This window comes from Ailuropoda melanoleuca, chromosome 6 (assembly GCF_002007445.2).
Source record: "Ailuropoda melanoleuca isolate Jingjing chromosome 6, ASM200744v2, whole genome shotgun sequence".
Classification (NCBI taxonomy): domain Eukaryota; kingdom Metazoa; phylum Chordata; class Mammalia; order Carnivora; family Ursidae; genus Ailuropoda; species Ailuropoda melanoleuca.
In genome coordinates this window covers 18,652,511-18,676,437 of record NC_048223.1, presented here as the reverse complement: position 1 = coordinate 18,676,437, position 23,927 = coordinate 18,652,511, and the positions used below count along the sequence as shown (strand labels likewise).

The 23,927-nt window shown below is 43.6% G+C and overlaps 1 protein-coding gene across 1 annotated transcript in view; it reads left to right on the top strand.

Annotated features, from left to right (window-relative positions):
• Positions 1 to 23,927, top strand: part of RFTN1 (raftlin, lipid raft linker 1) — a 189,454-nt gene that overhangs the window by 96,370 nt on the left and 69,157 nt on the right. The window contains exon 4 of the mRNA XM_034662021.1: positions 6,952 to 7,060. Within this exon, the coding sequence (XP_034517912.1) occupies positions 6,952 to 7,060 (109 nt within the window). The remainder of the gene's footprint in view (positions 1 to 6,951; positions 7,061 to 23,927) is intronic.

Sequence of the window (23,927 nt, the reverse complement as noted above, 5' to 3'; positions counted from 1 at the left end):
ATGTTCTTTTACATAAGTTTTAACCATAATAAAAAAGTAAAAGGAACTGAGAGGAGCAAGAAGTTGAATATACTTTTGAGTTTTTCTCACCAAAAGAGGCATAGAGAAAGGTCCTCATTCTTATTTTATATTTCCTTAATCTCTGGTCTTTTTTTTTTTTCTTTGGAAGGTTTGTTTTCTTCTGAGGGTATAAAAGTCTACATTATTGGTCTCTACAAGTCATTCTTTCTGTGTTTTCTCTTTCCATGGGCATGTTCAGTTCCTGGCTGGGGAAAATCTCCAGGACAGTAGCAGATACAACACACCCTGCCTGGGCTGTGGTTCTTCACTCCAACCACACATTAGAATCACCTGGGAGTTTCCAAAGCCCCTTTGCCCAGGCATACCTAAAACCCGTCAATCAGAATCTATGAGTGCTCCCCAAGTGCTTCCAAAGGTGAATGCAGCCAGGGCTGAGGATGCCTGCCCTGTGGAAGAAACCCTATCTGATTCACAGAGCCCAAGGTTTCTTGTTGGATTATTCCAGTGCTTGAAGTTGGGACACATCAAAGGCCATTTTCCTTTTGTCCTCCAGGCCCAGTTATTTTAGATATTTCCCTGATGTGATTTGAGGGGTCTCTGATAGGAGAAGTATAGTCAGGCAGGGGTGTAGGGGTAGTTTAGTCTAGAGACTTATAACTGAGAGAATAAATATTACAGAGTCAAAACAGAAATACATATGCCCAAAAACTATAGAATGCCTTTCTTTCTTTTCTAAAAATAAATTTTATTTTGGAATAATATTAGATTTAATACAAGTTACAAAGAAAGTACAGAGAATTCCCTTATGTCTTTTATCGAGTTTCCTCAAGCATTAATTACTATCTTACATTACCATGGTACCTTTGTCAAAACTAAGGAATTGACACTGGTACATTACTTTTAACTAAATTGTGGATTTTATTTGGATTGCACCAGTTTTTCTATTAATGTCCTCTTTTAGTTATGGGACTCAGTCCAGTGTACCACACTACATTTATTTGTCATGTTGTGATGGCTTTTTAGAATTTAACTGGGCTGTGAAGTCTTAGCTGCTTCTCCAGCATCTGAAACAGTCAGGATGCCATATTTATGTGCCTTGTTACCACTGTGTTGTGACACTAAGAATTTGAATTTGTTTTGTCTTATGTATTCTTGGCTTTCAGCACATCACATCTCTGCTCAGTGATATCCTTTTTATTCCTCTTCCTTTCAGAAAATCCCATTGGAGTGGAAATAAACCCCCCTCAACTGTCCAATGCTGTGTACAAGTGGGGGCCTCAAGATGTGAGAGTGGGTTAGAGTTTTTTTCAGTTAATTTTCCTCCAGGTGGTTTTTGAGAAATGACCTAGCAGCATGAAGGTGTTTTTTATTTTTTCAAGGATCCAAGCTGTTTGGGACCCAAATCAGTGGATTATTTGGTAATCAACCCATTTTAATCATAATATAAACAGATTTCTTTGTACTTGTTTCCATAGGATGGACTAAATCCACTTTCTCTTTGGGGATTTTAAGGCTACTGGTAAATTGAAGAGAAGATTATGAGTCTGTTAATTGAAGAAGTTGACAGGGTGGCCCATACCTTGCCCCTTGACATGCTTCCTATGTTTTACTTTCAGGACAGACAGCATGTTCTCTTGGTTTTCTTCCTTCCTCTATGGTTTCTCTCTCTTCTCCTTTGGGCTTTCTTCTCTTTTCTCCCAATGTCTTCATGGTGGAGGGTCCCAAGGGTCAGTCTTTGACTATTCTCTCTTTACATTAATTGAAATCTCATCCAGTCTTGTGCTTTAAATACCATCGGAAAGCTGATGACTCAAATTTACATCTCCAGCCCCTCTCCTGAAATCCAGATGGGAATATGTATTAAATTGTCTACCAGACATCTCTACTTAGCTGTCTGCTGAGTAAGTCAAATTCAGCATATCTGACTGAATTATTGACCTTCCCCCAAAACTATGCTGCCCACAAGCTTTCCCATCATAGTTGTGGCAACTTCATCCAGTCTCCCAGTTGCTGGGACTAAAATTCTCAGCCATCCTCATCAGCTTTCTTCCTTCTACACCCCACGAGAAAGTTTTAAAGGTTCCACCTTGAAAATATATCCGGAATCCAGCCTTTGTGACTGTGCTACACTGCTAAAAACCTACTTTAAGCCACCATCATCTCCCTGCTGGACCACTGAGTTAGTCCCTTAGCTGCCTCCTACAGCCAGAGGGAGCTTGTAAAATAAACCAGATTATGTTACCTCTCTATTCAACACTCTCCAAGGGCTTCCCTGTCTTTCTGTGTAAAAACTACTATTTTCGCTATGGCCTATAAGGTCTACTTTACCTTGCTTCCCATTGACTCTCTGGCCTTGTCTTCTCTTCCTCCTATGCCCTTTATTCACTGAGCTCCACCCACAGGGCCTCTTTGTATTATCTTGCCTCAGGGCCTTTGCACTGGCTGTTCCCTCTGCCTGGATGCTTTCATCCTTGATATCAGCATGGCCAACTCCCTCACTTCCCATTGATCTTTATTCTAAATGTCACCTTCTCAGTGAGGCCGCCCAGACCACCCTCATTAAAACTGCAGCTTCTAGGGGCACCTGGGTGTCTCAGTTTGTTGGGCAGCTGAATCTTGATTTTGGCTCAGGTCATGATCTCAGAGTCCTGGGATTGAGCCCTGCATCAAGCCCTGCATTAGGCTCCATGCTCAGCGGGGAGTCTGTTTGAGGATTCTCTCTCCCTCTCCCACTGCCTCTCCCCCTGCTCATGCGTGCTCTCTCCCTCTCTCTCTAAAACAAATAAATAAATCTTTAAAAACAACAACAACAAAACTGCAAACTCCCTCACACACTCCTGATTCTCTTCACCTTGCTCTGTTTCTTTTTTCTTCTATACTTATCCCCGCCGAACATACTATTATATGCTCATATATATTTATTGTTTTTTGCCTGTCCCCCTCCACTAGATTGTAAGCTCCGTGAGGGCAGAGATTTTTGTCTCTCTGTCTGTTGATATATGCTAAAGAATAGTGCGTGGCACATAGTAGTAGTTATGGTCAGTATTCATCGAATGAATAATTATGAACTGTGAAGAGTGTGTGGAAAGTAAAGAATGCAATTATAGATGATAGTCACTAGTCAGCAGTGGCTAATGTTTGCTGAGCCCAGACCTTCTGCCATGCCCTGTGCTAAGAACTTTACATGATTTTGTCTTATTTAGCCCTTACAGTGATGCTAAGTGACAGCTACTCATAATATTCCCAATTAACAATGAAAGAAACTGAGACACAAAAAGTTTAAATAAATCATCCAAAGTCACCTAGAGGTGGTTTAAATTGTCCAGAGTGAACTAGAGGTGTGTCATTGACCTCTAGTTCTCACTGACCCACCTCTAGTTTGCTTTAGCACCTGTAGCCTGTAACCGGTAAATGTGGAAGACATTATGGAATAGGTCATGGAGGAAGGTGGTGAAGCATATTTCATCATTAGCAGTGCTCTTCTCAGAGCGCTCACATTTAATCTCAGAGTATTTGGTGTTAATTTCCAGATGAGGGAGGCTTTAAGTCGTTAATCCTACATCTCCAGAAATGCATTCTATGTCCCTCCTTTTTCTTACTGTTTAAACCCTGATCTCTCTGTCCTTTCCAGAAGTGGAAGCCATCACAACTTCAGTCCAGGGGAAGTTTGGTGGTTTCTCATTTCCCTTTCCACAATAACGCAAGGACATGGCCTTCGGGGAAACATAAGTGGTGTTTCCCCTCCCTCATAGGAGGGTGGCAAATCCCTCTTCAGCTGAGAGTTTCCTGTTAATGCTTCTTCCTTAGGAACTCGATTGACTGTAGAGTAGCTATTCCCTCCTGATGTGATCCCTTGGAGGGCCACACCTTGGCCCCTGGAGCCACTTCTCTCTCCCAGGGTGGTCCTTGCCCTCAGAGACATGGAACACTCATCACCTGTCAGTGACTCCTCTCAGGCTGCTCTCAGGTATTCTGAATGGATCTTGTGGGCCTGGGCCTGGACTTGGTTACCAGTGGGAAAACATGAAGCCGTCATGTCTTCCTAGTCAGCAACTGTATAATTTTTCTATATTTTGTAATAAATTGCCACAAATTTAGTGGCTCAAAACAACATGCATTTATTATCCCAGAGTTTCTGTAGTTTATCTGGGTTTTTTGCATCAGGTCTCATCAGGCTGCAGTATAGGTGTTGGCTTGGGCTGTGGTCTCAACAGAGGCTCAACTGGGGAAAGATCTGTTTCCACTGCTCCCTTAGGTTCTCTGCAGAATTCATCTCTTTGCAGTCATAGAATTGAAATCCCTGTTTCTTGCCAACTGTTGGCCAGGGGCTGCCCACAGTTCCTTGCCACAATGGCCCTTTCATGACATGGCAGCTAACTTCTTCAAAGCCAAAAAGAGGAGTATGTAGTTCCAGTCTGCTAAAATAGAGCCTTACAGCATAGCATAATCACAGGAGTGACACCCTATCTTCTTTGCCATATTCTTATGGTTAGAAGCAAAGTTCAGGTCCTACCCTCATTCAAGGGGAGGGTTTTACAACAGCATGAACACCAGCAGGTAGAGATAACTGGGAGAAAGAGGTCACCTTAGGGTGTGTTCACCATAGCAACCATATTTACTGTGGTTAAATTGTGGAGACAATTTCTAAAGACAGGTTCCCCTGCCTATTAGTTGCTCATCTATTCCCTCAGTCACCGTTGGATTTTCTTTGCCAAGACTATAGGTCAAGATGTGATTTTTCATGTTTCATCTAGAAAATTTGTAATAATACCCATTTTTGTAGATATTTTGTGCTCCTTTCAGTTCAGATGTGACAGCAAATTATTTGATGAAATGAACCAGAGCTGCCGTCCTTCCTATAGTACTTCTTGTTCTAGAACCAAAGATGGTAGTTACTAAAGGTAACTACCTTTAGTACAGGTAGATCCTGTACTAAAGATTATTCCTTATGAACCTGGGTTGTAAGTTGCTTAAAGACAGACTCCATTCATTTTATGATTGTTTTACTGAGTGGATATGGTGTCGACTTATTTAAAATGATTACTGTTTTTCAACCTACTCATTTAAAATCTCAGTGGGTGTTTATAAATAACCTTGCACAGTCTGACATTTGTCTTCATGTGACAGAGCAGCTGGGATTTCAAATCTTAGAACACTCTCCTCCCATGCCTGTCTTTGTTGAGACCCCACAAATACCCATGACAGAATGTCATGACCAAGTCTTCTCTTTGAAAAGTCTGAAATCTTCTACTTTAGTTCCTCTTAATATGTCTTTTGTTTGGGGGGTGGTAGAGGATGAGAATGTGGGGAAAAAACGAGAACACGCCGTCTAGTCTCTGACAAAGTTTTAATGCAAAAAGGCTGGGGCACAGAACTGATTTCTTCTTTTGGAGTTGGTTTATTCAAGTTTGACCAGTTTGTAATCCATTTATTCTTTTACATTTCAAAAGTATTTGCCTCAATCCCTACTCCTGAAAGGATGTGTTAGGAGGAAAAATAAAATCAAGATATGCTATTGATGTTTGCTTATCCAATCACAATTGGGCACCTGGGAAAGACCAAATTCTCTTTTAAATTTTTTCACTTTTGAATTTCATGTAAATCATACCCAGATGGTTAATGGTAGCGTAAATTGTTTTTAATGATATACAAGAATCTTAGAAATTCATTTTTAAAATAAAGCAAATATTCATATTCACAACCACTTATTTGGTAGGATATGTGTGTATTAGGAGTTTGGTGTGAAAGTGCCCACTTTAAGAATTTTCTGGCCACACCTGCTCTTATAGGAGCTGGCATGGGCCCCTCTTTGGTCGAGCTCCTCATTAAGTGGGTTGAGAGAGCCCTTGGCCAGTGGGGAGTGGCTGTGCTTATGCTGGAAACTCTAGACAGAGCCCAGAGCCCTGGTCCCTCAGTCCTGATCCCCATGACCGGCTACCCAGGGAGAGTGTACATGCTTTGCTGACCCTTAGTGGCAATCCATTTCCTCTTGCCTTATGCCTGGCTTGGTGGTCCCAGGAATCACCTTCCATTTCTGATAATCATATGGCTTTCAGGAGTTCCTTAGGCCCATGTACGGGGCATATAGGAGCCTCTCAAAGGAATGGCATGAAGTGGTGGGAGTTCCTTCTGGTGATCACCTACTGCTGGCTCTCCTGAATGCACATAGTGTTGCATCATATACACATCTGCGTGGTGGGAAAGAGGGAAGTGGCCACACCACCTGTGTGGAGAGATGGCCAGGCCACGCTGGACACCTCTGCGCCAACCAGGACCCTGCAGTTACTTGCCACAAACAACCTTTATACCCACTCTTTCCCCAGAACTTTAGTTGCCTTCTTTTCTTTCTTTAGTGAGTCTTTAATTTGATAGATTTTACCAGAGTGCCTTCTGTAAGGGTGGACCCTTTTGAAAGACTTTTAAAATTAATTTTAATTTTCTAAATGCTATTAGAATATATTCTTTTTAGAAAAAGTGAAAAAAAATTAGGGATGTAGCTTAAGTCACTTTCAGTTATCACTGCCGCCCCTAGATCCAGTTTCCATGCAGACCCTCTCCATCCTCCAGAGGTAAATGCTGCTAGTGGTTTGGTGTGCCTCTTTGTCTAGGCCTTGGCAGATATAAACCCATGAGAAATAAACATCATGGGTGTGCGTGTTGTTTAATGCATAGGCTATATTGTCCTAAATTTCTAGAATGATGTGTTTTCCTTGATACTATGTCTTGGAGGTCTTTCCATGATGTGTATAATTTAATATATATCTATCATTTGAGTTTTACTATAAATTATTTTTCAGCAGTCCTTTTTTGATATTTACTTTCAGGAAAGAATTTGGGGTTTCATTAAATACCCAACAATTCATATATATATATATATATATACATATAGTGCAAAATCTTAATCTTTGTGTGTTTTCTTCCTCTCTTCAGATCTCAGAAAAGTGAGCTTCACAATGAACGCTACATCTTGGAATTAGATTGCTGTTCCTCCTTAGACCACCTGACAGGCCAAAAACTCATCCCAGAGTTCATTAAGAAGGTGAGTCCTGTAGTCAGGAGACAATTGACCAGGTCTGCAGTGTGAACTGGCGGGGGCTGGCTTAGGGCGCTTCGGCCACACTCCACATGCTGGGACAGGAGCCAGTGCCTCCTTGGACCTGGGTCTTTGAGCAGCCCCACAGGGGTGCAACCCCCACACCGTACACACATTGCTCAGGCTGAAGATGACTCAGAACAAGAGTTCTGCCTGAGTCCAGAGTCAGGCAGGACCTTGGACCCTGTCTTTTAAGGCTGGAGTGGGATTAATAGCTGACAGGCCTGTGGGCCCACTGCTCGGACTCCCTTCAAACCTTCGAGGTGGTGTGACCCCCCGCCTAGCCCAGATCCCACCTTCCACTTGTCCTGTGGGTCTTCATTACCATGAGCCACCTTTCTTTCTAGTGTGAGAACACCGCAGAGTTCTGTGGCCACTGGCATGCAGTTATACCAGAGAAAATGGCCTAGTTGCAGGAGAATCATTCTCTGCCCAGAAATGTGTCTGGTTTTGAACTTCTCTTCATGCTCTGTGAGGTTTCCTGCCTCATTGCAGGGTTCACTTGAGTTTCAGTATGACATATACTGCAGACGGAATGTCCTCGCCCAAACTGAGGCTAAGTTCATTCCTTAATGCTTACCTTGAACCCAGTCTTCCACGATAATTGACAGTTCCCTGTCCTGTGGAGGTGATGATGGTTTGTTTGAGATTCAATCTGTCCATTAGTGAATTCATTAATAAATAGTGTTGGCCGTCAACTTTGGGCCCGAAATAGTCCTTGCTTGCTGGCCCTTGGACACAGAGAAGGAAATGGCTGAGGTCCTGCCGTCAGGTCCTCACACCTGGAAGGCAGGCCCTGGAGGAGTGTGATGAGCATTACCAGCAGGGGGCAGCAGGGGAAGGGGCCAGCAGACACCACGTGGTCTGGCTATCAGCGAGGTCCCTGCGCCAAGAGAGAAAGGATGAGGAGGAGTAACCTAGTGATGGGGCTGCACAGAGAAGGTTGGTGAGCCTTCCAAAGAGAGAGAGCAGCACGTGTGAGGGCCTGGTGCAGGAGCAAGTGAGGGGAGAAAAAAGATCAGAGAAGCTTTGGGAGAGAAAGGGAGTGCAAGGGGTGAGGGGAGGCCAGGATTCCACTGTAAATGCAGAGGATTTTTGCAGAAGAGTGAAGTAATTAGATTGTCTCTATAAACACCCGGTGACTCTTTAGTTATTGTTCCCTTCTTGTCTTCCTCCCTTCAATGTTGATTGAGTGTTGTTCAGGCTCAAAACCGCCCTAGGAATAACCCCTCGTGTATGGGGGTGGGGGGTGCTAAGACCTGGAGCCTGGGAGTCAGATGACCTTGTAGGTCAGCATTTCTGATCGTTTTACTAGGACGATGGAGACTCTTTCTGCTCTAGTGGAATTCAGATCATTACTTAAGAAATGGGGAAAAGGCATTTTTTGTTCACACACGCATAAGCCTGACAAATAAGTATTTGTATAAGTCATGTAGATGTCTATATAAATGGGGCCCTCTTTTCTGGATTGATGCAGATAAAATATTCTAATAAACTTGGGTAGTGATATATTAGGGGTGGAGCTTACCCCATGATCTGAGTCCTGGGGAAAAGTCGTTTTAGAAATAGGCTTGTAATCAAGACTCGGATGCTTGGAATATTTGAGGGGTAGGTGGGTAAGATGAACGTATGAGGCTCTGTCCATACTGTCACGTATGCTCTTTTAAAAACATATGATTTGGGGGGTGCCTGGGTGGCTCAGTCAGTTGAGCAGCTGACTCTTGATTTTGGCTCAGATCATGATCTCATGGATTGTAGGGTTGAGCCCTGTGTCGGGGTCCGCACTCAGCAGGGAGCCTGCTTGAGATTCTCGACCCCTCCCCCTCCCCCTACACATGTGTATTCTCTCTCTTTCTCTGTGTCTCTCTCTGTCTCGTAAATAAATGAATAAATCTTTAAAAAATAAACAAAAATGCATATGATTTGGTACTTTTGTCTTAACCATACCAGATCATTCATGACTGGCCCGTTACACTGTGCGCATAGCAGGTCTTAAGGAGAAAGCAGCCTGATTAGTGGGCACTCAGATACTGGTGTGTGTACTGTCTGTAGTGCAGGTAGACATCTGTGTGTGTGTGTGTGTGTGTACACTCGTGTGCACATCAGTATCTGATACTTTGTTTAATAATTAGCTCATTCTATGCTTGTATAGGAATTATGTTTTTAACACTTGAAAAATTATATACTTTAAAAAGCCCATGGTGCCATGCTGCCCCTGCAATACCGCTGGTTTTCAAACAAGCATTGGGTCCCGACAGACTAGACACCTTGCACACTAGGAGATTCCTAACCCAGAGTTTGTCTCCTTATGTGTATCCCAGCATCTCTCACCACCGTTCCTCTCAATAGAGAGGTGGTTCATAGTCATGGTCAGCAGGTGCCGGTAAAGTTTCCTGCCAACGACTCAGGGGGTGTTGAGATCGTCCTGCCATTTGTCCCTCACTGTCCAGTGTGGCCGAGGGCCGGGCCTGGAAGCATCCAGCGTTTCCGGCCGTTGGTGCAGGGTGTGGCTTTAGTTTCTCAGCCAGTGGCTGTGACAACCAGGAGAAGAGGGACAAAAGGATGGGTCTGGACCTCCTTCCCTCTGCTCTTCTTTACTGTTGTTAGACACGATTTCTGGAGAAGACACCACTTCTGTGATCAAAAGAGCGGAGGGGAACCGAATGCCCCCTGTAGGATCAACAGCTATTCTAGCTGATGGCAGAATTTTACACACGTATAAATTTTTCTGTCATCACACAGGTAGAAGACCCTGGGAGCTTCCTGGGAAGAAATATACTAAAAACCATTTGTGTCTTTTCCGTAAATATTTAATGACGAGCCTGGTCCCTATTTGTAGAGAGAGAGTGGTGACACTTGTTAATTGCCATTCACTTAGGCCGAGATGAAGCTGTGCCCCCGGCGGCTCTAGCTTACAGTCATTACTTTTTATCTGGGTCATTATTTTGTGTGAACGAATGGCTCCCGTTCCTATGACAAGCAGATCCGTCTTAGGACGAGATGGTAATTAACTCATTTTGTCATTGTACCATCACACAGGATAAGCTCATATTCTCTGCATATTAGAATTAAATTCAAAGTGATTAGATTTTTTTTTCTTAAGAACAATGGCCCAGTATTATTTTTCCACCGAATGTTTTAAATTAGCTGAACTTTTGGATAGAGAACATGGATGGCAGGAGGGAAAGGAGATTTCATTATTTTCCTCAATTAGGAAAAATAAAATCATCTGTATCTGTGTCATGTAAAATGAGCCGAAGGTGCTGTAATTTACAGGCCCTCTCCATCATGATTTTCCGCAGAGGGCGAAGGGAATTATAGCACGATGACTCTGTTCCTTTCAGTGTGGTCTGATGATTTCTCTGAGCACTTTAGCTGCTCAAATTAAATCTGGGCTACCGCTTTTTGTTTTTCCCCTCTTGTTTCCTGCTGTGCTCCATCCAACCAGCCCTTTATGTAAATTATTTATTATGGACCACAGAACATTTAAAAGGCAGATTTATGGGCAGATTTGGAGAGACTATGTGTTCCAAGGCCTCGAACCGAACGCTCCAGGGACAAAGAGTCTGGAGGCTGTTGGAAAGCAGAGTTGCCGCCTTTGCTCCTATGAGACAAAGGTTTGGCCGCCAGGTACTTCCAGAGCCTGTCTTGTGTTGCTGGTGGATTTGGGGGGCCCCTTGGAATTTCCTGTTCTTCGGAGTTCCCAGGAGATTGTAAAGAGACAGAAGGATGTCACATAAAGGGCTTACATGTTCATCTTCAAATTCCTTTATGTGCTTTGGAGCTTCTTGGGAAAGTGCTCGAATGTTTGGAAAGCCCTTTGAAGATTGCAGTCATTACACATATTTTCTGGTTTGTGCTTCACAGTAATTTTGGTCAAGAGGTCCCACCGGCAGTGATGTCTCCCTTCTAGACAGGAAGAAAGAGCTCCGAGAGGGTGAGGGCTTTGCCCAGGGGCTGGAACTGTTCAAGAATGCAGCCCTGGACAGGTCTTTCTACGGGGGAGACAGCAGCAGGTGGCACTGGGACTCGGGGGGAGCAGGGAGGTTCTGCAGCCAAGTGGGGAAGGTTTTGGAGAGGTGTGGTGTAGAGTGAGGGTCCTGAAAAGTGAGAGATGGATGAGGGGGTGAGGTGGACAGTACTGTTTTTGGTAAGGATAGGAGCATGGAATGAAAGCTCCAGGCTGAGAGTCAAGCTCTGTTTGGCTGGAGTTTGGGATGAACAAAGAGAAGAGGAGGCCTGTTCTGGGCAGGGTTCTTTTGATGACATGAAACAGAGCCCTACTCAAGCCAGCTCAGGTGGGATTTACTCCAGCGGGGTTTACTACAAAGATGCAGGAACTGGCTGGAGCCCCTGTGGCAGAATACAGAAACCCCCCCATCCCCGCCGCCCCAAGAAAAGAAGAAGAAGAAGAAAAGGAAAGGAAAAGATTGGGCTCTCTGGCTGTATTATATGCTACTGGCCCAGATTTGTGTATCTGTAGGTTTATTTGAATTTTAAATGGGATTTCACTGTGCAGACCCTGTGCTAACAGGCTTCACACACACTGTACTCTTAACCCTCATCTCACCCCCTCTGATGGCTTAGCCCCTTTTTATAGGTGGGGAAACTGAGGCACAGAGAGCTATGCAGTTTGCCCAGTTACAACTGTGAGAGGCAGGACTAAGAGTTGAAGCCAGCCTTTGTGACCCAGAAGCCATGTCCATAACCATCGGGCCATGCTGCCTCTTCTGTGTGATGCTCAGGGACTGAGAGGGGGCTGTCCCAGCCTGAGGAGAGGCCACATGGGAGACAGACAGGTGTAACTGTGTCTGGTACATGGAGACAGATTTTAGAGCCCGTTGAAGGCCTCCCCTCAGTGGAGGCTAGGTCTCTAGGCCTCGCTGCCCATCAGAGAAGGCCACATTCCCAGCCATGGTCCAGGTGAGCTTTCAGGGTCTTTGCCCTCAGGCCCTCAGCTCTGGGCTCTGCCCCTTAGATCCCCCCCCCCTTTATGATGGAGGGGTGAGCACTGACTCGCACGATCTACTTAGGACTAGGTTTGTCTTCCATTGGACCAGAGGCATTAGAATGTAGGAAGTTGAGGGGAGGGGAGGCAGACCCCTGTCTTGTCCTGTGGGGGCCAACTCACGGTCAGAAACTCTGTGGCTTGGATTAAACTAGATGCGTTGCCCTTTCAAAAACCAAATGGTGCTGCTTAAGGTCTTGACCTTAAGAAAAGGACCCAACGGATCTTTAAAATCTAAGTGGCTTCTTTTAATGAAATGGAATACCCTAAACCCCCAGGATTACGAAACTTTGCCTGGAGTATAGAAAGGACTCATCTTTTGCTTTCTGTCTGGTTGCTGAGCATTAGGGCCTCATTTCTACGCGTGCGGTGCGGAGAGTTTAATTTTAATTAGCGCAAGACACCAATTCAGAACGAAAGGAGAAATACGTTAAAAAGGCTTCCCTTACCTCCCTACACCCCCATCTACCCCTGAGCCAAGCAAATTATGCCATTTTAAAACGGTGAATCTGGCAGGAGTGGGGGAGGAGTGAAGGCAAAATGGTGTGTCAATGAGCATGTCATCAGAGCGGAAGACAGAGAACTGGGGGATGGGCGGGGAAGAGGCTGGGGTGACAACTGAGGCGTTGCTGGAGGGGTGGGCTATCCTGTTTGCTGTTGTCTCCAGAACTTAATAAACATTTGTCGAGGGAATGAACAAATTAAAGGAAGGAAGAATTATTAAGATTGTATCGTAGAAGGGGAGGGAGGAGCCGGAAATGACACTCAGGTGACTGAAGTGTGAGTTAGGGTGACTTGTGAGGATGGGGAACACACAGCATGAGGGGCTATTCAGGGCCAGAGAGGGAAGGAGATTGGTGATGGACATGTTAGGACTGAGGGACCGGTGAGACATCCAAGGGAACATTCCAGAAGACAGTTGTGGTTGTTGGGCTGGAATTCAGGAGGAGGCTAGGAATGGAGCTGCAGCTGTCTTGAAGTGCAGACGCAGAGGCCCACAGGGAAGGTAGGTAGTGGCAGGTAATGATAGGAGGCGGTCATCTGGGGGGCGCATACCCATCTCAGAGGGGCAGTCACCACTCAGCATCAACTCATGGTTGCCTAGTGGAAATACCAACCCAGTTGCATTTTGTTTGGCTAAACTTGCTCTAAAGCAACTTTAGAGAAGTTGATAATGTTTTTACTTTTCTTACTGTGAAGTCTCTTGGTTTTTCACTGTAATCTAATCGCAAAAAGTTTAAAACTGTAAGAGCTAGGTCAGTGTTTCTCAAATTATCTGTGGTGAAAGACCAAGGTTTTTTTGTTCATTTGGTTTGGTTTTTTTCCAGTTCGTTAAAAAGTGATACTTTTGAAGATACAATAAAAGCATAGTGGCAGTGTAGAATAGCTAGAAAAGTGTTGACATGCTCTCTCTAACTTCATGTACCTATCTTGTCATGGATTGTTAGCAAAAAGTTGATGGACCAGCAGTGGGCTGAGGACCACACTTTGAGTAGCCACTGGTTGAGGTGGCAAAGCCGTGGGACAGAATGGAGTCATAACCTGAGAACTTACTTGTGCTTGCAGAGGGGAGAGAGGAGAGCACCGTGGCTAGAGCTCTGGGGAGGACACAGAGAAGGAAAAAAAGAAAGAACTTCTATGAAGCAAGGGGAGAAAAGGAAGAACACGATGTGTCACAGAATCTGGGGGAAGAGAATAGTATAAAAGCAGGAAAGAGGTCGAGTCAGAACCCGCTGGTTGGGTGGCCCACTGGGTTTGGCCACCAGAGGCTACTGGTAAATCTTGTGAGAGCAGTTTTTAAGAGTGGAGAAGGCAGAGGCCTCCCTCCATGGGTTTAAGAGTATGAGTTTGGAAAGAGAAAGGAAGTGGCGGCCCAGAGTACAGGTGGAGGAAGTTTTGTTTGCTCTAAGTAGGAGCTAAATGCTACCAGGAGAGCGGAGAAAGTTAAAGTCAGAGGTGAGTTAAAGGTGGAGGCAGGCCCAGGTTGGGTGAGCCCAGAGAGTGGGCATCAGCTGCCCACAGGGGACTGGACGCCCATTCCTCAGCCTTGGGGAGGTGGTCGGCAGACCCTCATAGGCTTAGATGTTCAGAGCGGAGGGAAAAATGTGGGTCCTGCTGCCTAGAGGCCTCTGTTGTCTTACCAAGTGCTTCTCCTCCCCAGCCCTTCTTGATCCTCTCTCCCCTTGCTATTTCTTTGGCCTTCGACCTTCCTGTTCTGTCCAGGGAAATTAGTCGAAGTCAATTTGAGCCTGAGGGGAGGGAGGGGGGCATATGTTTGTCTTGATCACTCCCCAAGAAACAAGACAAGTTCATGTGCTTCATTGTCTCTCTGCGTGAATCCAAGATCCAGTAACAGGGGACCAAAATCCATTCATGCTCCTTTAAACAGATCGTTGAGGACCCCTGTGTGGTGGCATCCAGGGATACCTTAGTGAGCCAGTACAGGTAGTGTCCCTGGTCACATGAGGCTCACAGTGTAGCTGAGGACACAGACATGGAGCAGGTAGTCACCTGATGGAGGTATAATCACAAATGGATAAGTGCTCTAGAGCAGAACATAGTGAGGGACCCTGACCCAGGCTGGCAGCAGGAGGAGGGAGTGGTCCATTAAGAAGAAGTGGTGTTTGCACTGTGATCTAAGGGGTAAGCAGGTGGGGGAGAGTAGGGGCTAGCGGTTATTGAAATAGCTTGGACAAAGGTCACAAGGGAAGAGGAAGCATGTTTTGTGCAAGGAAGGGGAAGGAGGCCATTGTGATTTGGCCACAGAGAAGAGAGGGTGAGTGCTGCATGATGAAGCTGGGGAGGTAGCTAGGACTCAGCTGTAGGCTCAGGATTTGGGTCTTATCCCAAACGCAATGGAAAGCCACTGGAGAGTTTTAAGGAGGAGCTGAAGAATGATACCAAATGTACACTTTGGGAAGAGATGTGAAGATTGGTTTGGGGGCAGGAGAAGGTGGAGTTAGGACACTGTTGGAGTATCTCTTTGTAGACAGAGATTGTAGTTTAGCTTACTGTCGGAGTGGAGATGTGGAGAGGTGGTTTGACTTAAGAACTATGGAGCTAAGGAGCTCAGCAGGGTTGTTTAGGGATTGGGTCACAGGGTATGGCAGAGAGGGGCTGGTTTGGCCTGGGCAACTGGATGGGCAGGAGTCTTTGCTGAGATCAGGAGGACTGTGGACCAGGGCATCATTTCTCCAGTGCAGGAGCTCAAGGCAGCCATCTGGACTGGAGACACCAGCTGGAAAATGCTAATTGAAACTTGGTCATGGATGAAATCGCTGAGGAAGGAAGGGAGCTGAGCCCCGGGGAATTCCAACACAGACTGCCATGCAGAGAAAAGAGGCAGAAAGGAAGTCACTAAGAGGTCTGAGGGAGACTGGAAGAAAGTGGGTGAGGGAGGTCGAAGGTGTCTCAGCAGGGGAGAGGCTGTCAACCCTGTCAGTGCCCCAAGACTACAAATCAGAAAGAGCCTTGGTGGTGTGGTCATGAGGTCATTGGCCACCTCTGTGGAAGCTGTTTTGGTGGCCTCTTCCTTTCCAGCATGCATTTTACAAGGCCTGTTCCAAAATGTCTTTGGGATATAATTAAAACCCACTGCCCTTTACCCCATAGAACTCATGTGTGTTCCTATGTTCTTCCTAAGCTGTTCTGAGATTTCTGGTCTTGTGGGTGGTTTTTTTTTCTTTTTTTTCACTTTTAAATTTAAGGTGTTCTTCCTTTCCATGGGCTTGCTGAATTATCTTCATTGTTCTCCTTAATGTAATTTTTTATTAAGCAACTGAATTTTAACACCCGACAAGGGGATTAGAACTTGCCCACGTGTGAAGCATTGTAATTCTATGTAATTTTTAGCTTTTGCAACACATATCACATGAAATAATAATAAGACACTTGTAGGTTAAATCAGAAACAGAATTCACTGGGGATTCCTAAAAATGGCATTTAGATGTGCCTAGAACAGAAAGTGGCCTATTGTTGGCTCTGTGGACAGCCGGAGGCTGTCAGGCCTGCATTCCTTTGTTGTCTCTGCAGAGAAATTGCCCTAAAACCAAGGAATCAGAAAATATTCTAGGGGCTAGTGGAGCAGACAAAAGACCAGAGGGAAAACAGAAGATACACCAAGAGAGGTGGCAGCTAGGTGCCCATGAATGCTTTGCTCTAGGAAGAAACTCAACCTGGGTGTCAGACTTCTCAGGAGGACTTTCCACCCTCCTGGGTTGCATTTGGTACGGTGGGAGGCTAATATTTCTTCCATCCGCACTTGTGGGTAGGAGGCTGATGAAGCCAGGGTGCACATAACTTTGCCTGAGGCCGGATTCTTGGTTGGCTGTAGGCCGGCCTGGGAGGTCCTGAAGCTGAGGAAGATGGGTGCTTCCCCAGGGCACAGCTGTGGCCACACCTGAGATGTACCTTTCCCTCATAGCTATTGAAGTAGGCATCAGAAGGAGTCTGGTGGTGGATGAGCTGGGATGACCAGCAGATTCTAGTTGCCAGTGCCTCCGAACCATGCTTATAGCAGACAATAATGTTCCTTTGGGGCCGAGGGTGAAGCCAGAAGGAGCTAAAGATCTGGGTCCTAAGCCAGAGCTTCTTGATAATGTGCCCTTCCTGCAAGCTCCTCAGCACAGGAGGTCCTGTAGTCCGTTGTGTTTGGAGAACATTCATGTTGTAAATCCTCTTGGAAAGGGTCATGATGCTCCTTAGAAGAGTCAAGGTTCTGAAAAGGTCTGCAGCAAGAAACCTGCTTATTTACCTTACCGCAGCATTTCTCAAATATAATTTAAGAACTTTCTCCTTGCCTCTCCTCTTTCCCAAGCACCTATTTCTGTTTTTTTTAATTATTATGATATGTTTGTTAGTCACCATACAGTACATCATTAGTTTTTGATGTAATGTTCCAGGATTCATTGTTTGCATATTAACACCCAGTGTTCCATGCAATAGCCAAAAACCTATTTCTGTACCAGCAGGGACAATCACAGGTAGTTAGCAGTGGCATGGTCAGTCTCCTCTCTTTTTCAGGGGGTTCCTAACATCTCCCAACTGCACACAATGGCCATCGCTCACAAGCGTGAACGACTTTACTGCACATTCTCGGTTCTGCTAAAACAAGTGTTTATGCCCAGACAGACACTTGGTGTTTCCTAATCCTCCCCCAAACCTCTAATGAAGGGGAAATCTGGAGCAGGGCAGTTTAAAACTCCCTCCTCTCTTCTGTCACTCCAGAAAGACATGTGCTCAGCGCCTGTCATTCTTCTTGCTTTTTAATAACACACATGGCAATCTTCTAACACGTAGTCAGCAAAACTAGGTCATTGGATTTGTTGACAGCTGTGGAATCATAGATAGCATTTGCCCTGCTGTCTGGGTCCATCCCCGCTTATCTGACCCCGGGCCTTTAAAAGAAGCTGGTTTCTTGGGCACGGTTCCCCTTTTCTGCTTTCTCCCCCCACCCCCACCCTGCACTCCGCCATAGTTGTTAATCAGATCTACAAATATATTGGTTTTTCCGGCTTGATTTCTCATTCTTTTATCTCTCCATGATAGTTGCTAATCAAAAGTGGCATTTTATTCCTTAGCAGTGCTGTCCAATAGAAATATAATTTCAGCCACCCACGTGATTTAAAATTTTCCAGTAGAGGTGTTAAAAAGGTAAAAACAAGGGTGAAATTAATTTTAGTACTATGTTTTATTTAACTATGTTTAGTACTATGTTTTATTTATGTTGTATTGTATATATATAATATATCCAGAATACTATGTTCTCAACTTGTAATGAGATATTTTATATTCTTCTTCTTTTTTTTGCAAATGAAATCTTTGAAATCTGGTATATATTTTACACTTGTATCACATCTCAATTGGGAAGCTACCTTTCCAAGAGTTAAAGTGAAATATCCTACAAAATAAGGTGGTTTTTAACAGAAAAAAAAAATTTTTTCTACTGCTTCACTTTTTAAATTGAAGTTGAAGTTAATTAAAATCCAATAAAATGAAAAATTCAACTCCTTAGTTGCATTAGTCCCATTATAAGTGCTTGATAGCCACATGTGGCTGGCTAGTGGCTGCTGTCGTGGACTGCATAGTTCTGTGGGGTTCATTTATTTAAACAGTTTCGGTTCTCTGTGTTTTCTAGTTGTCACAAAGAAGTTGTGATTATGAGTCTTGTTGACCACAAAGGAGCAAGGAGTAGTATCAGAACATAGCATATATTGGATAAGAGAGGAAAATTTTCCTCATGGAAAGATCCAGAACACAGCTTGGGGCCAGCTTTATAGCCTTTTAGGAATATATTTGAACTAATTCAATTTGTGTTTATAATATTAATTATTAACTTAGTTGTGCCTGCCTTTTTTTAGATATATAAAATATACATTTGGAAATAATACTTTTCTCCCCATGTTTACCTTTCATGAAGCACTTTTATCCCTACTCTTTTCATGAATCTTTGCCTTCAGTGTCTTTATCATCACCAGAGTTGACTTTTGGGGGCATCTGAAATAAGGTTTCAAGCTCATCATATTTACTTTCATCCAAATTGTTTGGAATTCAGCACTTTAAAAATTCATGAGTGATGCCATCACTAGAAGCTCTATCCTAAGTCAAAAAATAGTCATTCGTTTGACGCTAGGATAGTTGTTTTTTTCCCTCATCCTGCTCAGAGGTGAATGAGAAATCTCCATAATGCAACCCCTTACTCTGCATTGCCCTTTTTAAAAATTCTCTTTTTATTAAAGATAAGGTAAATACAGAAGGGTGCGTAAATCGTAAGAGTACAGCTCAGTGAGTTTGCACAAAATGAATGCACCTGGGTAACCAGCACCCAAGCGAAGAAATAAAACAGCCCAAAGCCCTCTTCTGGCCACTCCCGTCTCTTGCCCCCATCTCCTCCCCATAGACAGCCTGCCTAACTTCTAACGCCAAAGGTTAGCTTCGCCTGGTTTTGAACCAGGTAGCCTTGACTAAAGGCTCTTGTAAATGGCCTTTTGTGCTCAACACTCAACACTCTGCGAGTCCCATCAGGGTCGTAGTAGTTTGTTTCTTTTCATTTGTGTATAGAATTTGTACACTGCTTTTTTAACGCCATCTTTAAGAAGCATGCGTACTATAGCACCCAAAAGGTTGTTTCATGCCATAGGATTTATTTTAAATTTTTGTTAGATGTGTTTCCCTCCTTCTAAAAAATTAAGTCCAGCCGATGACTTAAATAAAGTTCCCAAACCAGTTTTGATTAAAGTGTTTTCTCTAATAAGCATTTTGTTCAAAATAAAGTGGAAGAGAGCCCTTGTATTATGAGAGACTTTGTAAAAGTCTGTCTGTGTGTGAAGTAATTAATGCCCTCTTTCCTGAGAAATAACATTTAGAGGGTAAAACCCAGGGTATATCCAGGAGATGCAGCGTGTGATTATGTATGGGGCTGTGTATTTCCCTTTTCAGCTTACTGCGGAGGGGGTCATCATGTTGCTGTTAGTTAATATTGGTTTTTAACTCTTGGCAAGGGGAGATAATTTGTATGGACCTTCCTCCCCCCAAGTATCTGATTGGCTAACTTCTTCACTACCTTCAGATCTCTGCTCAAGTTCACCTTCTCAATGAGCCCTTCCACGCTGCCCAGCATTTTTAAAAGAATACCTTATGCCTTGCCACTCCCCAGCCTACCGATTCCCTTTACTCTTCTCGATTTCTCGCATCTGTGGCTCTTTTTGCCTCCTAGAGGTACTGAACTATTTTCACTGAGTTATTATGTTTATTGTTTCTTGTCTCTGGTTTCCATGCCAAGAAGAGTGTAGGTCATCTAGCAGATGCTCGGGGAATATTTATGGAATGAAAGAGCGAGAGCCGGTGGGTTTCTGAGGCTTGAGCGGTATCAGAATTGTGTAGACAGATGCTTTCAGAGGTAATGCAGTGAAGATAAAGGACACAGACGTTCATACATTTTCTTTTTTCCTGTAACTTGCAGTAGCTTTTTCCATTGTTCACGGTGTTTGAAACCTGTTGAGTAACCCCTTTCTGGAAATGATTTGTGAGGGTCCTCGTGTCACCCGTTTCTACTTCATGCTTCTCGGCAGACACGTTTACAAATATGGAAATTGCTGTTATCACCAGGAAAGTTTCCAAAATGGCATGCATGCATATATAGGCATATATATATACACACACATGCATATGTATATATATATATATATATATATATATATGTCTTTCTTTATGAGATGGAACATGTTTTGAGTGCTAATTATGCACCGTCAGTGAACACATGTCGGGTTCACAGCACAGGTTGAACTTCCCCGTCTGCGTTGTTCAGAGGTGCCGAACATCCCCACTCGGTGAGACCTCCTATCTGCCAGATTTGTGTGGGATCCAGCACAGACAATGAATGTGGGAATTTGGACCAACCCCACGGCATGTGGAGGGTGGGGTGTCTCCTCTGAGAAGTGGAGTTTATCCTGCCAAGCATTTAGGCTGCTTGTTGTATCTTCACCCGAAACTGGAAGGTTTCACTTCTATTGCTTGAGATTATGTGGAATCTTTTCTGATCTTTTTTGAGAGCCAGTGTGACAGGATTACCACCCCTTTCTGCCTTGGGGGAGAATTCCCACTCAGAGAGCCAGTCGCGTTGGGATCAGTCCCCAGTGTTGAACAGTGTTTGGGGGGAGGGAAGCACGTGGACACAGAGGACTTACTCATTTACTGAAATTGACTTGCCTCCTCAAGGAGAACTCTGGAAATTTAAAAGCCCGATTCCAGAATTTTCTCCGGATTCCGGTAAAGGAAACCTGCTACTTAACTAGTAACAGTCATTTAAGCAAGGCACATCACTTTTTTGAATTCTTTGTTTTCTTCTCTGTAAAATGAGGCCTTTGCACATTGGTAATCTCTCATATTTTGTGATTCTGTGGTCAGTCCGGCTTTGGAATGATTTCTCCCTCATTAAAGAGATTTATTTGACTAATTTATGGTTTATGATGGCGGCATGCTGAATTTGATTGCCAAACAGGCTCATTTTAGTATTCTCTGTGCTCTCCATCCAGTAAATCAATGTTTGTTGAGTGATAACTGTTTTTGTTTCTCCCCACCGTTAACTAACTGTGACTGGGGAGTTTAGTATAAGGGCTATTATTTTTGCACATTTTTTTCTTTTTTTTAAGGTTAGAAGTAAACGTTGCTGTCTGAGTGAGACTCTAGTGAAAAAAACATGTTGTGAGGAAAATGGAAACTTTAAATGATTCACTTGTTGGATCACTTCTGACTTAAGTGTTTACAGGACTAAAAAATAAGATAGATTATCATGATGTGGGTGGTGCTATAATCTGTAAAAGTAACACAAGATATGTATGTTTGGACAAAAGGCCCAAGTACTATAATAACCAGTTATTATACATCTAGCCTAAGCAGTAAGAGAAAATGGATCGAACCAAGGTTTCCCATATAATTAATTACTTCCCAGTCTATGTCTTCATTCTGCTAGCCTTACAGCAGTGTTCCTAGGTATTGAAAAGATAGCTGGGGAGGATGGGTAGTAAGCTTGTAATCTGATGGGATATTATGGATGTTATTATTTGGGGTAGTAGCGGTATTATTGGTGGGGGTGATAGGGGTGGTATATTGGTGGGGGTAGTGGGGAATCTTATTTTTTCCCCAGCTTTATTGAGATATAAGTGACAAATAACATTATGTAAATTTAAGGTGTATGTGATGATTCGATATACCTACCTATTGGGAAGTCGTTGCCACATTAAGGTTAATTAACACATCCATAGTTACCTTTTTTTGTGTGTGTGGTGAGAACATTAACATCTGTTCTCTTAGCAGATTTCAATTATGCAATATGTACAGTATTGTTAACAATAGTCATCATGGTGTGCATTACATTCCCAGGATGTATTAATCTTACAACCGTAAATTTGTACCCTTTGACCCCCACCTCATGGTTTCTCCTGCCCCACCCCCAGCCCCTGGTAACCACCATTCTGCTGTTTCTGTGAGTCTGGCTTTTTTAGATTTCACGTAAGAGTTCTATCATATACAGTGTTGGTCTTCTTCTGCCTGACTTACTTCACTTAGCATCATGCCCTCGCGGTCCATCCACGTTGCTGCAAATGGTAGGATTTCCTTCTTGTTAATGGTTGGGCAATAGTCCATCATTTACATGTAGCACCTTTTCTTTAAATAGGCATGTAACTGGCAGCAGAGATAGCGATGTTATTGGTGGAGGCAGTAAGGACATTATTGGTGGGGTGATAAGGGTATTATTGAGCAGAGAAGCTTTTATAAAGAAAGCTGCTTCAGAGAGAAAAAGGTTGGGGTATGGAAGACCCCGGGAGTAGAAGTCAAAAGAAAATACCTGAAAAGATAGGAAAACTTTAAAAGAAAATGTTTAAATATAGTCCTAGTAGAAATAAAGTTAGCTTTTGATGGAACTCTTTATCATTCAGTTGGTGTAGAAACTTTATTTCAGTGACTTCCCATTTTGAATGAGAGATGTAGCTGCTGCTCTGACTTCTTTCCGAGACACTCTCCAGAGGGCAATGGAAAATTCTCTTTATGACACCTGAAGAATAGCACAGAAGGGTTTTTTTTTTCCCTAAGCCTCACGCTTAGCAGAGGTCTCTACAACCCCTTCTGACTCTGATGGTGCCTGGGAATGTGGGCATTATTCTGTGTTGCTCTTGAATAGTAAAAAACATCATCATTAATTCACATTCTGCACATTTGTAACTTGTGATAAACAAGAACTGAGCTCATGTTTATCTACGGGTTTGCTCAGCCGATTAATAATGTAAGGCACACCGCAGGGGCAATGCTTACCTCCCAGTACCCGCTAGTTCCAGCAGTTTGGATGCATCATCACAAACTGCGAAGCTAATTACAAACTCTTCCTACCTTTCGATTAAAGCATATCCCTCAAGGCCCACTCTTTGGAAGTATTCGTGTTATCCTCGTTTACATTTCTGCATATTTGAGAGTGCTGCTAACTGCATCCTTTATAAAGGATGTGGATTTGACTTTAAGAAATTACTCTAGTCTGGTATCTTCCCATGGGTATGAGTTAGTGAGGTTTGCTGTATTTTAAGAGGTTGTCTTTGCTGTATAATGAACTATCCTAAACAACAAGTCTTATTTTGCTCACAAATCTACAACTTGGGCAGCATTTGGCAGAGGTAACTAATGTTTGTTCCATGTGGTATAAACTGGGGCAACTTCATGTGGCTGGGGGATCCATTTTCCAAGATGGCGCACTCACATGGCTGACAAGTTGCTGCTGGCTACAGGCCTCTCCACAGACTCTTGGGCTTCCTCAAAACATGATGGCTGGGTCCTAAGAGCAAGCATCCCAAGAGCACAAGGTGGACATTTATGGAACTTTTATGACCAGCCCTAAAAAGCCACATAGCATCCTTTTTACCTCACTCATTGGTCAAAACCATCACAAAAGCCCATAGTGATTCAAGTAGAGGGACATAGACTCTGCTTCTTGATGGGGGAGTAGCACAGTTCTAGCAGACCATTTGGAATGTGAAATCCTGTTGTGACCATCTTTGGAACATACACTCTGCCGCATACATGAATTTGAACATGCTATGTTTATTTACAGTTCATTCTACTGGGAGAGAACTTAGACTATGCTAGGGCAAAATGGAATACATAAAAAATAAAAAGGAAGGCAAGAAGTAGAATTGAGTATTGAATATAAGGGTTATTGGACAATGAAAATAACCTTTAAGTGTAATTCTCAATATTTGTGAATGCAAAGCCCACCCCACCAAAATAAATCCTAGTTGTTACTCAAAGAGATCATGTATC